Source organism: Quercus suber, unplaced genomic scaffold, assembly GCF_002906115.3.
Source record: "Quercus suber isolate HL8 unplaced genomic scaffold, Cork oak 2.0 scaffold_751, whole genome shotgun sequence".
NCBI classification, from domain to species: Eukaryota; Viridiplantae; Streptophyta; class Magnoliopsida; order Fagales; family Fagaceae; genus Quercus; species Quercus suber.
In genome coordinates this window covers 89,916-108,119 of record NW_027070187.1, presented here as the reverse complement: position 1 = coordinate 108,119, position 18,204 = coordinate 89,916, and the positions used below count along the sequence as shown (strand labels likewise).

The 18,204-nt window shown below is 33.6% G+C and overlaps 1 protein-coding gene and 1 pseudogene across 1 annotated transcript; one reads left to right on the top strand and one right to left on the bottom strand.

The window, feature by feature from the left end:
- Positions 1-1,526: 1,526 nt before the first annotated feature.
- LOC112024152 (uroporphyrinogen decarboxylase) lies at positions 1,527-6,722 on the bottom strand. The gene is given in 7 exon segments (XM_024056789.2): positions 1,527-2,203; positions 3,063-3,188; positions 3,800-3,988; positions 4,119-4,229; positions 4,942-5,063; positions 6,390-6,423; positions 6,426-6,722. Coding segments are annotated over 7 exon segments (1,185 nt in total). The 5' UTR covers positions 6,513-6,722; the 3' UTR covers positions 1,527-1,687.
- A 1,844-nt stretch (positions 6,723-8,566) lies between these two features.
- LOC111999297 (pentatricopeptide repeat-containing protein At1g74900, mitochondrial-like) lies at positions 8,567-10,546 on the top strand (annotated as a pseudogene).
- The last annotated feature ends 7,658 nt before the right edge of the window (positions 10,547-18,204 follow it).

Here is an 18,204-nt window from a genome sequence, read left to right as displayed (position 1 = left end):
AACAGTAACTTAGAAAATTTTTTTTTATTGTTTTTAGAATAAATTTTCATTTTAGCAAAATAAGCATATCCAAACAACACATAAATGAGTTATTAAGGAGTCGAAAGTGTGTATTTTGTTTGCTTGTATAACATTGTTCATTATTTTCTTGCTTGTTTTATTTTTGACTGTCTCCCTCAAAAACACAAAAGAGAGAAAGAAAAGTATGCAATAGCTAAAGTTGAAAGTGAGTTATTAAGGAGTCAAAAGTGTGTATTTTGTTTGCTTGTATAACATTGTTCATTATTTTCTTGCTTGTTTTATGTTTTGACTGTCTCCTTAAAAAAAAAAAAAAAAAAGAGAGAGAGAGAGAGAAATGTATGCAATAGCCAAAAGGTTGACTTTGCTATGTGCAGTAATGTGTTGTGTGAGTAATTGCCTTTCTTTTGTTGGCTTGGTGGCTAGTTGGTATTTTTCTGTCCCCAAGAGCAAAGGTTCAAAGATTGTTGCGTGGAAATGAAAACAAAGGAAAAGAAATTGCCACCAGAATGATGTTAGAAACAGTGGCCTTAGAAATAAAATTATACTTGGTTCACATTACTGGAATGCAAACGAGTTGCGGGTCAGTTTGGGTTAGTCAGTCTGAACCTTTTTAGTCAAAATAACAAGTTTTCATCCAAACTATTGGGTTAGGGTGTGAGTGAGAACATTGGTTCGGGTTTCAACAATTTGGAAAAAATTTAAAAATATGCAAATTCAAAACCCAACACAGTCTGATCTCAACCAGTCTATCAGCAATTTTAGACTGGATAGCGTTGGTCGGGTTGATTGATTAAACGATCGTTCCAACAATAGCAGATCTTATTAATTAAATGGTAAATGTTAACAGGGCACCATAAAGTACTCATGGCTGAGTTATTGTGAGCGTATATAGTTAATAAAATTTGTATAACTTGATGAGATAACTGAAAATACTATTGAAGCGATAAGTAAAACTTAAAAATTTAGCACCACTGGCTCCACACCTTATAAAGTCGGTAAAAAATCTTACATAAAGCAAACATCACCGAGCAGACTGGTAGAGCATTATGACAATGTGAGGGAATTTGAAAATTACAAACGCAACAGTAAAAAGAACAGTAAGGTTGACACTAAGTACATCTGCACTAGATCAACTTGTAACCATAATTCCACAACTTGTAAATTTTTCTGGTGTTAGCCTATCAATGTCGGCCATTAAAACTGTCACAATGATACTCTTCAACCAGCATTGACATTGATGACATAATGCATTAGGCATTACATTGTCACCTACAAATTTTTTTGTCCCTACAAACCAATTATGCATGACTGGAACACGATGAACGGTCTAGAATTTTTATTACTGCAAGTATTAGTACATAGTATAACTTTTTCTTTTTCTCTTTTAGAATTAATATATTATATATCTTAAGAACAACACCTTAAATTGAATTCAACCGTGAACCTTAGGCTCACCAATTTAATTCAACCATCCTGTTTTATCTCAAGATTATCCAAGCCCTAACTTGGCAATAAGGAATTATACCTGCTAAAATAATCACTTTCAAATATTTTTCTCCACTATTTGGGCACTAATATTCAAATGAATGATCAGGAGCTGGAAAGGAAACTAATGTTACAAAAACTCCAATATGCAGAAAACTATTAATCTACCCCAGATATGATTTTAGTATCTGAGTCCTTTAGCAACCTCAAAGAAATGAGCAACATTCTCTTCAGGTGTACCTACAACAATACCGTGACCAAGGTTCAAAATATGTTTCCCTCTCCCCGCTTTCCTTACAGTATCGTTGATACGGTTGGTGATAAAATCCTTTGAACCAAAAAGAACACCAGGATCCACATTACCCTGAACCGCTATATTTGGTCCCAATCGCCTCCTGCCTTCAGCCATATCAACAGTCCAATCCAAGCTAACTACATCAACACCAGTTAAAGCTAGCCTCTCAAGCAAGCCCCCGGATCCACTTGCATACAGGATTAGGGGGAGATCAGGATGGGTTTGTTTTACAGTGTCCACAATATGCTTCAAGTAAGGCAAACTGAACTCTTCAAAATCTACTGGGCTAAGCTCTGTGGCCCATGAGTCAAAAATCTGAACAGCTTGAGCTCCACTGTCAGCTTGGAACTGAATGTATCTTGCCATTGATGTTGCAAATTTCTGAAGTAATGCATGAAGGACCTGTAGAAATAATCAGAGATCAAATAAAAGCTTAACATCAGTGGGAAAAGATCAAAAAGTTGAACTGCCTCCTCAATACAGAAATAATGGATTCTTAAAATATAGATAATCGTATATATTTTCTTTTATCAAATATATTGTTTCCTATATGATCCACATATACTGGACAAATTTTTTCCACATTGGTTTAACCTGCCTCTCCCAAAATGGAACTGCACCTGTAGTTGCCTCACATATGAGAGGTGGCCACAATTAATTAGTTAAAATCGCAGTCACAATAACAGGCCTATCATCAAGAACGACAAAATAGTGCAAAAGATTTGGATAATGAATACTACATGGTTTGATATTTTGAAATGGGTATTTGGAAGTCTACCTGAAGTGGCTACCAACAAAATGCCTAAATTTCAAGTGAGAAAATGGCTTGTATCTACATAATTAAATAGTCCTTAAAATTTGATGGGTGCCTTTTCTTTTCCCCCCTCTTCTCTTTTTGTTAAGTAAATTAGCTCTAGATCATAAGTGTCAAATCTTAGTACAGCCATTGAAAGAGATCTGATAAATTCTAGAAGACACATATTAGTCACAGACCAATTCTGTATACCTGTCTAAAAAAGGAATAACTAGTACCCAAGACTCAGGACTAGCTATGATGTCTTTCGAGCACCTAAACTAACAATATGACTAATACAATCATTATGGCTGCATGACTCACTAGAAATTAAACCCCACTTGACAATCAATCCCAAACCAAAATAGCAGCCCACTGAAAAATATTGCAAGTATCATCCCAGCTAGTATGCCATCATTGTGGACCTTTCCAGGTCCCAGAAAGCTGGAAAAAAAAAGGTACTTTTACCTTGGGTTGGGAGAAGGCTAATCTCTTTATTTTTGTGAAGTGCTTTGATGAACCGCCCTCAACCACATATGATGCCAGGGTAAATGGAGCCCCAACAAAACCTAGAACTGCTGCTTTATTATCTACCTGGGAACACAGAGATATGGATGAATATTACACAAAAAAATTTCATATTGGCTATTAAACAACATAAAAAAAAGGCATAAGAACATTAATCTATACAATGAGAAATGGGATAACAAAAAGTTTTTAAGTTCATAGAACAGATATTTAGAGCCAGTAATACTCTAGCATTAAAATTTTTAAGTTCATAGAACAGATGTTTAGAACCAGTCATACTTTAGCATGTAAATTGAAATGGTGTGACTGTTTATCATCTCTGTTTATGGAGTCCAACTCAAAATAGACAATACAACAACAGACAATGCTTATTAAATATTGGTACATGCAAGAGGATTCATACACTATTTTGTAATTCCATTTCCCTGGGTACCACATGAGAGGTCTTTAATTATTTTCTCCAGCAAATATCAAACCCACACCTGTTAGTTTAAACCAGTAATGATCCATTTATGATATAAACACAGAAGAAAGAATGCCCTTTCATTTGAATGAATTACATGAAGAATAAGTCACCTTATGGTACTGGTACATTACTGAACTTGGAGGCATTAATTGTAAAATATTAGAATGAATTAATAAAATACAAGTGAAAAATAAATGGAAACAAGCTGTACCTCTTTCCGCAAGATTGTCAATGCTTCCCCAACATATGGAACTGAATCTTCAGGAACGAATTCTCTCACTTGTTCAACATCAGCAGCTGTGCCTAGAGGATTAAATATGACAGGGCCCTTACCTTTCACAATGTCAAAAGGTATATTCATCCCAGATAGAGGGGTAAGAATGTCCGAGAATAAAATGACCTATCACAATCAGTGTGAAAGAAATCTAATAAAAGATAACAACTAAATAAATCAAAGGAGAAAAAGAAGTCTAACATGAAATTGCCTAAATAAAAAATATGTTGGAATGATTTCCAGAAAGGTATCTTACCCCATCAGGCTTAAAAACTTTCCACGGTTGTAGTGAAATCTCCACAACTAGATCAACATTTTCTGATCTTTCACGAAATGAAGGATACTTCTCACAGATAATTTGGTAACTCTATCACAAGAAATTGTCAATAAATGAGGTCCAAGTTATGTAGGGGGAACTAAAGTCATATATGCATTGCAGTGCTATAGGTAATGCAAGATTAACCTTCTCAGCAGTGAAAGATATAAAAGAAACAGATACTACAAAGAAACTATGGAAATTTCAAATTACAGCTGATCTGGTAATGCAGAACATTGTGAATTTTAGTGATCTACAGATCAGACATAGCAGTCAACTTTCTCTGGGTAACTTTACTTAAAAGATTCTTAAAACCCAAATTTATGTAGAAATATAGCTTACAACACAAGCAATAGATCCTACCAGAATGAACAAATAACAAATGAATGGGATGTAAAGTAAACAAAACAATTCTAAGGATATATAGGATAGTAACTGATGAAGTAGTTGGACCACTTAAAAAACTAATAAGTATTCCAAAGTAGTAACATGATCCTCATCCTGAGGCAAAAGAGAAGACCAGTTCTGGTCCTTTATTTTAGAAATAAAATGAGGGTCCAACAAGTAAAAAACACAAAGTATAAGAAACTCAGACATTCTGAATTTGCAGGTTTGGTGCTATACAAATCCAAGAAAAGGCATGATTTTTTTTTTTTTTGGTATAGGTAATAGAAGTTTTATAGAAAAGGCATCTAAATAAATTCTCTAAAAAATGGGCCATGAACATAAGAATTGTTATCCAAAGATCTCTGTTTAAACCTGCCTTCATGTACCTCCCTGCTTGCCTCATGAGCCAAACTGGGGGTCTTTCAACATCTTCCCCACGAACAGCATTAAGCAACAATGGTTCAGCAGCAGTGGTAATTTTTGGTTCCGCCACTGTCCCTGCATAGGATTTTCTTCAATTAGAAAAACCCATGGACTAGAAGCATATCCCAATGAATCTTTTTACTTATCAAAAAAAAAGAAGCATATCCCAATGAATTGTACTCAAATCAATTACTTATCAAAAAAAAAAAAAAAAATGTACTCAAATCAAATAACACTTCCTCTTCTCGTGGGAGTGGATAAAGGAAGAGGTCATGAGTTCAAAACCTACTGGGTCCATGTCTAAACTACCAATAAAATTATAAAGTTACTGTTTTTACATATTAAACCAATAAATATAAATCAAAGACAGTTGCGTCATATCAAAATTACAAGTATATATACCCAAAAAAAAAAAAAAAAAAAAAAAAAAGGACGTGGTTGTTAAGGGACAAAAACTCTTAGAACATAAGACAATATATTTCCTAAAAGGCCAAAACTTAGATACAGGTCTTTAGTTATTGTACCTTAGGTTCCTCGATTAAATTCAAACACCTAGTTGTATTGACCAATACAAGACAACAAATGTTCTCTTTCCCTAATGACAATTAAACTCAACCATGTAGTTCATTGGCCAATGCAATCTCATGGTTGAATACAATTGGGATACTAAGGAACAGCACATAAGTAACTATACCTAAGGGCTTGTTTGGATTGAGAGGGACTGGAGGGGAATAAAGTAGAATTGGCTGAAAATAAGCTAATTTTGGGCGAAATCTACTTTACCCTACTCTACTATCTCTCCCTACCCCTCAATCCATACGGACCATAAGTTTTGTCATTTCCTTAACAAAGTACATAGATTGTCCATCATATGAGACCCACAAGCAAGAAAAGTCCAAATTCATTCCCATGAGCAACCACATAGAGAGCATAACTGTCAAATTATTCGAAAAATATTACTTACACCTTGCAAATGTTCCAACCATTAATGAAAAACCCATAAGCTTTTTTGTGCTAGCTTGTCTTTAACATTCACAACATCACAAATTTTTAGCATATATCACATTGAGCATAGTACTCATTTTATGGTTAGCAGTTGAGAATAGTACTCTAATTTCCTCAAAGAATTGCAAAACTAGTAATCTGATTGAGCATAGTCAACATAAAACCAAGTCAACTCAAGCATTCCCCACCGTTTGCTTCCCCAGAAACCGTGAGGAAATCAAAGAAACCTCAACACCCCCACTAACCCAAATAGCAGAATAACCACTCAGTCAACAAAACCCAGGTACCAAAACAACGAAAATCTCACAAAGATCAAAACTTTACCCACAATTCAACACTAAAAACTAACCCAAAACGAAATATAACAAAATTATCAAAAGAAAGAATATGAATTACCTCCAAGGGCACAATGGATTCGGGCCTTGAATTTGATGAGGAGGGAGCAAATCTGGAGCTTCTGGATGAAACAAAAGGAGCAAAGAAAGAAGGTGTGGAGCTACAGCTATAGATGCAAGACATTGTGTTGGCAATGTTGAATTCAAAAGCTCAACATATCTGAGAAAGCGTTAGAGACTGTTTTTGCTTGTTTTGGACGCGGTAAGTAATAAGAAATAGGTGCGAGCGAATATGATAGAAAAATAGTAATACAAAAGATGCAGGACAGGTATTAGGATAAGGGCGGGTACATTACAGTATCTCTCTATCTCTATTCTCATCCTTGTAGTCAAGAAAAGTAATAGGATTTTTCATTTTTGTGGGCATTGATATTCAGATGACGGGACCCACCTTGCTTAAATTTTTTTTTTTTCCATCTCTGGCTCTCTCCGAATAGGTCTAGATAAGAATATGGCTTGTGTCACTTGTTTGCATCCTAACCCTAACGTATTTAGTGCACTAAACACAAGCTTAACTCAATAGGTAAATGGTAAATACTTTGGGGGCAAGTTGTTATTTTTGTTTAGAAGATGCAATTGTAATTGGTCTACCATAAAAATGATACAGGTCTAATTGATAAATGACAATTACCTTGTGGGTAAGTTGTTATTTCTTTTAGAAGATGCAGTTGTAATTGGTCTACCATTAAAATGATATAGGAGATAATTTTACACTAAATCGACATTTTTTTTTCTCCCAATAGAGTGGTTGTTATTTATTTTATTTTTTCTTATAATAGGGGAATAGAACTTTCTAATGTTCACTTTTCAATTGGTTTTAGAATAATTTAATAATAAGACAAAATTAAAGTGGCAGAGATAAATTGCAAACTTTATTATAAAATTCAAGTTGAAATACACCATATTTTTGTAAGTTAATTGGCAAAATCTCTTAACGTAAAATAACAAAAACCTAAATTCGAATCACGTTTATCAACACCTCTCCCCCAAAAAAGATTTTTTTTTATTATAAAAAAGGCCATGTTTGGAAGGTAAAACTTTGTATGGTCTCCCTCTCATATATAGGCCCGGGCCATAAATCTCCTAGGGTCCCCACCTAATCCACTGCAAGATTTCCATCCTGCAACAGATAAAACACCTTTCAACTCTTACCTCTTATGTTGAACCACAAGAAGCGAACCTCACTATAAATTTCACATCTCACTATAACAAACATTAAATGACTAGAATAGGTTAAGATTCTAACATCACAGAACATTAGACAATTCATACATTTGCTGTCACTACAATAATAAGGCATAAAGTTTCGATATTCTAATAAGTAAAGACAATTGAAATTGTGCCAAAACCTAAATTATAGGGTCAAAATCTGAATGGGAACCACAACAGCAAAATTTGATCTAAATCAAATAAGAATTGAATAAAATCTAATTTATTTAGACTGGTATCAAAAAATTTCACAGGAGACCAAAAAAACGAAAGGATGATAATGATCAGCTGCTTAATTACAAGGAGAAATTTAGAGAAGGAAGTGTGGAGAGTGAATCAAAAAATGGTATCTATTGTGAGCTTCCTTTTTGGTGGAGATTTCTCTACAATCTGTTTTTGCATGTCCATGAACGTAGAACCGTTATTAGCAAATAATCTTCGCAGGTTGATCACCGAAAGCTCATTAAAGCCAGCAACTGCAAGATCAGCCTGCCCCAGATCATACCTGCATTTTCCAATGTCAATCAATCTCTGGACACATGGTTTTGATATATTTTTCAAGCTATACTCTATGCCTCTATGGAATGGAAAGTGATTTTTGTTTTTTCCAATATTTGTGGGAACACATTTAAGATCAAGGATTCATTGCACATGCATACACAGAAAAATTTTATTAAATTATAATTATAACTGATTAGAGGAAGAACTATATAACAATTCATTTCATGGATATAGACCCCTTCAAAATGCTATAAATGATTGCAATTAGATCAAACTTCTAGGTATTTTTGTATTCATTGAAAAAATCATGTACATGTTTGTGTGTACATCCAATCCAATGGATAACCAACAGAATTTTTCCAAATTTATGAGACATCTGAATACTCCCAACATAGAATTGTGAATACGTACGCTGGGTGGGCACCAATTAGTGCTATAGCCATCATTGTACAGTTGTGAGCAGCAGTTATGCCTCTAGGGTCATCCTCAAACACCACACACTTGGATGGTTTCCGATCCAGCTGCAAGGAATACGTGCAAGTAAGTCAAAAACAAAAATCTGTTCATATGCTATGCAACCAACCTTTATTACTTGCAATAACTTCCAGCTATGACAAAAATATGATAGTTTTTCAAATTTTGAATTTAAGAAAATCAAAGTTCCATTATTATCTTCTACAATATAAAAGTAGGTAATAAAATGGATTGAAATCCTCTAGAGTTCCTAGGTTAACTCTATCATAGAGTTCTAAAAAATTTGACAATTCTTCGAAAATTGTGTTTTAGATTTCACCATATCAANAATATATTTATATAAAGTTGAGATTGAATTATATAAATTTGTAAATAGGATTTATTATTTTTAGATTATTGATAATATCAATAGTTCATTTTTACAATTAGGAATGGGTACAGATTTTTATTAAGGTTTTAGCATTTATGGGAAAAGAATAAATGAATGAAGTTTTTTTTGTTTTTTTTTTTGTTTTTAAGCATACAATAAATGAATGAAATAGACTGTGAACAAGCTTAAATTTGTTTGATAAGAAAATGAACAAAGTTTGTGAATATGGGTAAGGATTGGGTCTAGTGCACATGAGACCAAATGAAATTTGCCAAATATTTAACATGTATTAGCATCTCAATAGGTCTAGTGCACTTGTGCACTGGACTCAAGCCAATTCCTAAGCCTGTAATCTTGTTCCATACACCTAAACTTTTAGTAATAATAAAGTTTGAGTAGGCTTGGCCCACTTACAACCATATTAATGAGAGAGTGATAAAGCCCAAAACAAATTAGAGCCCAATTAGACAATAACGGTTATGAAAAACTTGTTTGTTGGGACAAGGAAAATCGAAATTGTTCACTCAGCTTCAAAGAGCTTCTTCACCACTCTCCCATCTCAAAACCCACTCTCCAAAACCCCCATAATTACTTCCATGCCACTCTCCAACCCGACAGAGCCTTCAAACTCTTCATGTCAATGCATGAACATAGTTGTTTTCATGAATTGAATTTATCAATACTATTCTTGACATTTTGTGTAAGTTGAAATGACTCATAACTTGTTTTGGATGTTAAAGGGTAGGCTTAAGGTTGATTGTGTTAGCTATAATATAATTGCAAAAGGGTTTTGTTTGATTAAGTAGATGCTTAAGGCATTGGAGGTGTTGAAGGAAATGGTTGAGAGAGGATTGAATTCAAGCTTAACGATGTATAATATAACGCTAATCAGATTAAGGAAGCTTGGGAATTCTTTTTACCAATGAAGAAAAGGAAATATGGGATTGATGTTGTTACTTATACTCCCTTGGTTCACAGGTTTGGTTATGCAGACAAGATTAAGAGAGCTAAAAAGGTTTTTGATGAGATGATTAAGGAAGGGTTGCTTCCTTCGATTGTGACATATAATGCTTTGATTCAGATTTTGTGTAAGAAGGATAGTGTGGAAAATGCAGTTTTGGTTTTTGAGGAGATGGTGGGGAAGGGTTATGTGCCTAATTTGATGGCTTATAGTGTACTGGTTAGAGGATTGTGTCACACGGGTGAAATGGATAAGGCATTGGAGTTTATGGGAAGAATGAAGGACGATGAGTGGGAGCTGAATGTTCAGATGTATAACATTGTGATCCGTTATTTTTGTGATGTAGGAGAGAAGAAAAGGGGTTAAAGGTGCTTGAAAAGATCGATAGTGGGGTTTGCTTCCCCAATTTGGATACATATAATGTTTTGATAAGTGTGATATGTTTGTGAGGAAGAAATCAAATGATTTGTTGGTGGCTAGGAAGTTGTTGATTGAGATGGTTGAGAGAGGATTTTTTCCTCGAAAGTTCACTTTCAATCAAGTTTTGAATGGGCTCTTGCTAACTAGTAATCAAGGTTTTTCAAAAGAGCTTTTGAGATTGTAGAGTAGATGTGGCTGTCTTCCACATCAGTTCAAACTGTGAAGCCTAGTGGCATTTAACTTGGCTGATGAATAGTATCATTGCACTCACATCCTCTTGTCAAATATTGAAAACATTTCCAACTGTGAAGGGCTCCCATTGTTGTAGAAGCTAACTTGTGATTGATAGTGGCTTTATAGGATGCACATCTCATTTGCTCTTCAAAGGCAACTAAAATTGCATTATGGATTTCAATTAGCACCTAAAATTGGGACATTCAATGCTTGCTTGTGCAAGCAGTCCACAAAAAAGAATTTATGTTATAAAGGTTATGGTGGTGGAAGGTTATAAATGGGAACAAAGTACTTGAGCATCTAAACTCCCTCTTTCAGTCTTTAGTGGAAAAAAAGTACAATTGTATGTGGCAGCAATTGGGATAGAGCAACGTTTGATGACGGCCACTAATTTCAAAAGTTTGAAAGTTGATTTGCTTCATCCTTCCTAGTTCCTTCTACTATCTCATGTTTTGGAATTGGCATCTGGGGACATGTTTAAACTCCAAGAAGCCTAGAACCATTCCATAGGTGATGACCGTTCTTGTTGTTTAGAGGGCCTAATGTTGCATCAACATTGCAGGGGATTACTAAAATCTAAAGGGCTAGTTGCAGAGGAAGTTGTCTCTACTATGATCAATAATGGGAAACCACTTGATTTTGCAATGCGAATTGGGGATGATAAATCTGACGAATGTCATATATAGATTCTCTCTACATACTATGGGCTACACATGCTATCCTTAGTCACCATTTGGTTACCATCAAAACATTATTTAGAAGTAGAGAATGTGGAGGAGGCTTGTTATAGCTACTTTCGATATCCCAAAGATGTAGTTTTATGAAATCAAAGCCCAATGATTTTCTTCACTCGACTAACAAGAGCAACATAGATGAGAATGTATAAAATAGTTTGTGTAGGAACTGGGTGTGAACACTTCTTCTACTAGAAGAGCGGACTCAAGCCCAACTAGCCCAATACAATAAATTTCTAAAGAGTGGGCCAAAGAGCTAGGTCTTAATAAGGGATACAACAACTAGGCACGGTTACGGGTTGATTTGAATAACAAGAACATGAGCTTAAAGTATGAAATTCTGTTCTCAGCCCTCATTTGAGGAGCTTGCAATTCTTATTACTTCTTCGGTGCTTGGTTACAAGGACTTCAAAGACCATACAAATGGCTACAATGTTTCCTTTTCCTCTTTTCTTCCTTTTTTCTCTCTTCGATCCCCCTTCTTGGAAGATCTCTTACATTATATACCCCCTTTCAGTTGATCTTGACCCTCCATTTATTGACAATGCAGGTCACTACTCGATTGCTTGTCTCATCAGCCATCTTCCCAAACCTTCTGTGAGTTGCAGCAACGAAGGTAGCACTGTTCAAGGTCATTTTCTTATTAATGTGGCCAGAACATTAGTTATGAGCATTTAATGCGGAGATGACAACTTCTTCCTGAATTGCTCCTCCACCATGCTCCTATGGCTGGTCCATCATACTCGTCATTCTTTTTGGATGCTCTGAGCCTTTGATGGCGTGCCGCTCTTCTCTTCTATGATCTTGGTTGGCCGAGGACAGGATTATCCTCGGCTATGATCCTCGACAATTTGGACTTTTTTTGTTCATCCTCGGACATCCTTTTCTCCTCGACGTGGGCCTTGGGCTCAGTATGAAATGAGCTAGGGTTGCCAAATTCTCTGGCTCCACAGTTTGCAATTTGTTCCTATTTAGTTATTGTTTGCTGGGTAGTTCTATAGTACATGGCAAGAATGCTTTTTATTTTTATTTTTATTTTTTTTATTAAGGGTTTTTTTGGGATCCGCTTATTTTGCTAAAACTGAAAATTTTTACTGAAAATACTATAGATAAAAGTAAAAGTTAGATAAAATAGTATAGTGAGACCGATAAATAGTATCAAAAAGTGTAGTGAAGTCTATAAATAGTAGCAAAAATAAGTTGAATAGTAAAATAAGTTGGCTTTTTAATTTGGAGCCAATTTTTTTGGCCCGTTTTGTAGCCCATTGTGAATCTTGTGCGCAAGATATAGAAATCATTGTTTTGGTGATTAGAGTTTTATTTATGTAGTTTTTGAGAGAGAGAAAAACTGTACTACCGGACTTTATATTTTTCCCTGATAATAGTGAAATCCCTACAACTCCATGGACATAGGAAAATTGCCGAACCACGTAAATACTGTCTTTTGTGTGTGTGATTTTTTTTTCTTTGGCGTGTATTTTCTCTATTTTGTTTATCACAAGTTTGGGAATTTCGTATTAATTCCCTACATCCTCATCTCCTTTGCTCTTATCCTTCAAACGACAAGCCCGTTCTCTCTCTCCTTCTCTCTTCCTTCAATCGATAAGCCTCTTCTCTAATTCTCTTCACCGAGTTATATTTCCTTTCTTATGGAGTAACCTTTACGGCCCACAACCGATGCACAATTGCAACCATTTCTGGTCCCAATCCCATCATTTTCTCTTCAATCTTATATTTTTTGGCATCGCTTGCCTGATCCAAAAGGGTACACCAAACAATCTTTAGCCTGTTCCTCAACAGAAACTTAACAAAGCTAGATAAATATGATTTTTAGAGATGCTGTAAATTATCATATTGGAAATGCACCAATAGCTTTGATTCAACTTCACTGTCATCACCTTCAACGAGTATCTTAAGCACATCTTCTGCAGAATGGATGCATCTTGTCACTCCAACCAACTAATCACATGCTTCATTGATCTGAAGTTGAAGCCAATAAGAACCAATGCTTAGAACATCAACCCTCATATTGTCAAAATTTGGTTGTAGTTGCATAGCCCAAGGACCGTCAGCTTCCACTTCATCCTCCATCATCATATCCTCATCCTCATCTTCATCTGAGGAATCCCCAACAAACCATCCACTAGGCTTTTGATATGGTAGTAAATGATCAAAACCAGAATTGGATACAGTATGAACAAGCTTCTCATCAATCTTAAGCTCACCTATCTCATCAGCCAATATCTCATTAACGGCAGTATTAACAGGCTTCCCCCTGGAATGCTCAGTCACCAAAGCTCTCTGGGTCAATCTTTCCCTATCCATCCACATGTTCTTCTTTCATCATCAGCTTCCAAAACAAGCTCAAACCCCACTAAAATCCAAAACCAACAACCGTATGAGCAAACTTTCCTCTTATATTTAAAACAAAATCGGAATCAACATGTGTATAAGCAGCAAAGCAATTGGTAAGGCAGCTAAGATTTTGTATTTCATTTATTTGAATTTATCCCACATTCCCACTATCTCTAACGAAGTTGAAAGCTTTAGCGGGTTACTTTATTATACTAGGAATAGGAGGTAAGTCGGGTGCCTAACTCTATTTGGAAAATGGATTATTTTTATTTTTATTTTTTGCTTCATATTATTATTATTATTATTTTTAATTTGAACCAACCAAATTATTTATAATAGTATAGTACCCATAAAAATTTATATATAAAAAAAGGGAGAAAAGAAAAAAGAAATAATGTAAGAATTGTTGGTAGTTTAACATTTTTTTTAGAGGGTTTCAACTATTAGAGACTTCACCAATTAAGCTAATTGAAACTCATGGTTGGTAATTTAACATAGTATCAGAACATTACTTGTAACACGCTTATATATATGAGTCTACTCAACAACTAATTTTACAACATTTGTCAATAGCAAGCAATTTTCCTTTTTCACTCATAAAAAATATAGAGGTTTTTTTTTTTTTTTTTTTTTTTTTTTTTNAATGTTAATTTTTTTTTTTTTTTTTAAAATATAGTATTTTTGAGTTACTAAAGTATAGCTCTCGAGCTCTACTGCGAATGCTCTCTAGTGCTTTTTTTTTTAACATCTCTGGTGCTTAAAATTTATTGACTAGTCACTAGTCATTGTTGTATAAAAATCCTTCCTCTTCATAAGTTGAACCAGAAATTTCTCCCACGTGACATAATTTTAGGGATGTGATGACATGATGTGTCATGAATCATGGGATTATACCAAGAGGGATTCGAAGAAGAAGAAGAAGAGAGATCACGTGCCATCCCCATGAGTCATACACGTGGAGCCAACCAATGAAATATAAAACGCAAAAATTGGATTTTGAACTACGAATGAATCCCCAGAAACAGCTTCTTCTACCAGCTTCGTTACTCTCCTAAATGGGCAGTGCCACTTGCAGCAATTTCAGAAGCTCTTCTCTACTTCCATGGAGACCCTCTTCTCAGATTTCACACTCTCTCTACCCTTCAAAGCTCAGATTACCGGTTTGTCTCTATTTGTTTCCTTTCCTTTTTGTTTTTAGTACCATTTAATTCCATTACCGATTGCTTATGTTTCACAGAAATTAAATCGTATGAACCTGGATAAGGATAATCTGGTGGTCAATAACGCTTGTGGGTTCAATGAAAATGGCCCCCTTAATTGGTTTCCAATCAATATACTTTAGTAACTCAAAAATACTATATTTTAAAAAAAAAAAAAAAAAATTAACATTCAGTTTAGACTTCACTATAACAAATTTTTTTTTTTTTTGGTCTTTCTCCTACATACCTCTCCTTTTTTTTTATAATGATTTTTATTAATATTTTCGGTTATTTATATTATTTAATAGGTTATATGTAAAAATAGAATATTTAATTTATGGTGTATTGTAAAGTGTGGTGTTAAAATAGATAAAATTATTTTTTGAGATATTAAAAAGTTAAATTTTTTAGCACCTTTAATGTGAATGCTCTAAAGTTTTTTGAGCATATACATTCTATTCTGGGGCCTAATGTTGTGGTTGTTTCCCTGATGGACAAAGGAAAACAATTTCTAAACGTAGTCGTGACAAATGTATTTTGATTGTTTAACCAATACATCAATAGTAACATGAATTGACCAAGTAAGAACTAGGATTTAAAGTTTGACTAATTCATTCTGAGAAATTGGCACCTAGTCACAACATTTATTGGTAACATGAATTTGTTTGTAATATTGATTTATTCTCATTAAACAATAGCATGGATGGCAGCAGAGCTTCGTAAAAGAAGCAATGGGAAGAATCAATCGTTGGAAAAAGATCTAAACTCAGGGGTATTAATGTTAATCTATTCATGAGTATCAATTAATACCCATGAATTTAGATCTTAGATATTATATTTTATTGGCCCAATGGACAGTCGCGGCTCTAAGAATATTTTTTAGGGGTTCATTCAAATTTGTGTTGAAGAGGTTGACAAGAATCTCCTTGTAAATAATTTTCTTTCATCTTGATCATTATGATAATATTAATAAGATCTTTCGTAACCTATGATCTAAAAGAAGATTTTTTTAAGTCAACATGAGTTCTTTTAGATAATAAATCTTAGGTAGGAGATAAATCTTACGGTATATGTGATTTCTTTATCAAAAATTTATTTATACTATTAAAAAGAGAAATAAAGATAAATTATAAGTTCATTGGGCATCTGTTTTCTAAGTATAATGAAAATATTAATTATTATTACTAAGATTAAATCTTGTAAATTATCTATTCTTCACTACTATAATAATGTTATTAATTATTGTTGTTGAGTGATTTCAATTATTATTACTTAGAATACTCTAATTCAATATTTGTTAGTTTTTGGTTTTACTCTTTTCAATTCTTTTATTTAACAATTCAACTCAATTGTGACAACTTACAAATCTTTGTAATTCATTAAGAAGAATTTTGTTGTGTTTTTTACATTACTCTATTAAGAATTCAATGCAACGATGTAATCATTATAAAATATAAAATAAAAATATATAAATATAAAATATTCATTCTCCACTATCTCACGCCCCACTTCCACTGCCTTACACTTACTTTTCTTTTTGTGTTTACGCTTTACAACTTATTTAATTGTCTTTTTTTGAGATTTTTGATCAACAAATTACTAATTTTTTCCTCATATTTTATATCAAATTGGTTTGATGTTGGGTTTTTTCTTTTTGTTTAAGAAGGCCAAGATAAATTTTAGTATTGAATTGATTTGTTCTTTGGACTTATTTTAGGGGGTTCAAAAATTTATTTTAAGGTATTCAAAACAAAAATATTTTAAAATGTTATCTTTTTTAAAATGAACCCCTGAACACCATGTGGCGCCACCATTGCTAATTGAAATACTGTTTTCTTTTTTTGGTCTTTTATTGCGATCTAGTTGATAAACATGATCCAAAATACATACAATGAAAACCGAAATCAATAGAGTTACTCAAAAGCCAGGGAATCAATTTTGACAAGAACTTGAAGGAGGGTATTGACTCTGTTGATTTTGCTGCATTGATGTTGAAATCTGGGTTGTTGGGTAGTCACTCTGCTTTCACTTGGGTTACCTTTCATGGTGCCTATGACATTGCCCACTTGATGAAAATCTTGATCCAGCAACCACTGTCATATGATCTGATGGGGTTTATGAACCTGGTGTAGTGGTTGTTTGGGAAAAGGCTTTTCGACCGGAAGCATATGATGAAGTTTTGTGATGTGAAAGATTTTAAAATCATATATGAATCAAGTTACAATGTGTATCCAATAAAATACAACATCTTATAACATTTCTCTTCCCTATTATAGCTTATTGTAAATTTAACATAACATTAGAGATTCTAATTCTAGACAAATGTTTAAATCTAACTCTTTCTCAATTTTAGTTGCTTAGAATGTGAGAACTGTTTTTGATAATGCAATATAGGTTGCCTTGAATGCTCCGAAACCAAATAAGAAGCAGCACTTGCAAAGAATATATGTTTCCTCTGGCAAGATTATGAACAATTGAACATAAAACAGTTACATATGCACACCTGCAGTAGAATGTACTCAAGAGTTTATTGATGTGCATTGATATTAACCCTACTAGCTAAGTTCTTGCACAACATGCAGTGCAACTTATTATTAGTTTTCTCCAATATTTCAATAAGTTTTGATAAGAATCTTGTAGTTTAGTTGGTTGGCACCTCATAATATTTTCAATAGAGACATCCAGACTTTAAATCCCCTATCTCAACTATCAATGTATACATAAAAAAAATTCAATAAATTTCCTTATAAAAAATTATAATCTTTAGTTATTTTATAGACAAAATAGAAAGACATTATGAATAGTATATAGTGATCTGATCATACTATTTATATGTGTTTACAAATTAAAATTTGCATGATGTAGTGACTAATATAAATAGGCATGTTTCATGCCTACTAAAAAATGCAAATATTTTTACATTTTTTTTATTATACATTTTTGATTGTGTGTTACTAGATTTTTTTTTTTTTCCTTTTTTAATAGACATTGTTGCAAAAATTACTAAATTTGAGCAACAATACCATGTTTCAAATCAATTTTTTCTCACATAACAAAAAATTCAATTGTTTCTCATATAAATCTTAGAAAAATTATATAAAAATCTCATTATACTTAAAATAACGAATATAACAAATAAACATATTTAATCTTTCTAATTACATAGAATAAATACTACAATATTAGTTCCACACACATATATGAATTCACAAAGTTAATAAAAAGAACATTTAAAAACCAAAACAATATCCCTTGAGATGTCCATGTTTTTGACACCACTGATAACGATAAGAAGTTGACAAGGGTTGCATCCATGAACATTGGAAAAGCTACCCCGTTGGGGTTTGTGGTGGGATGAG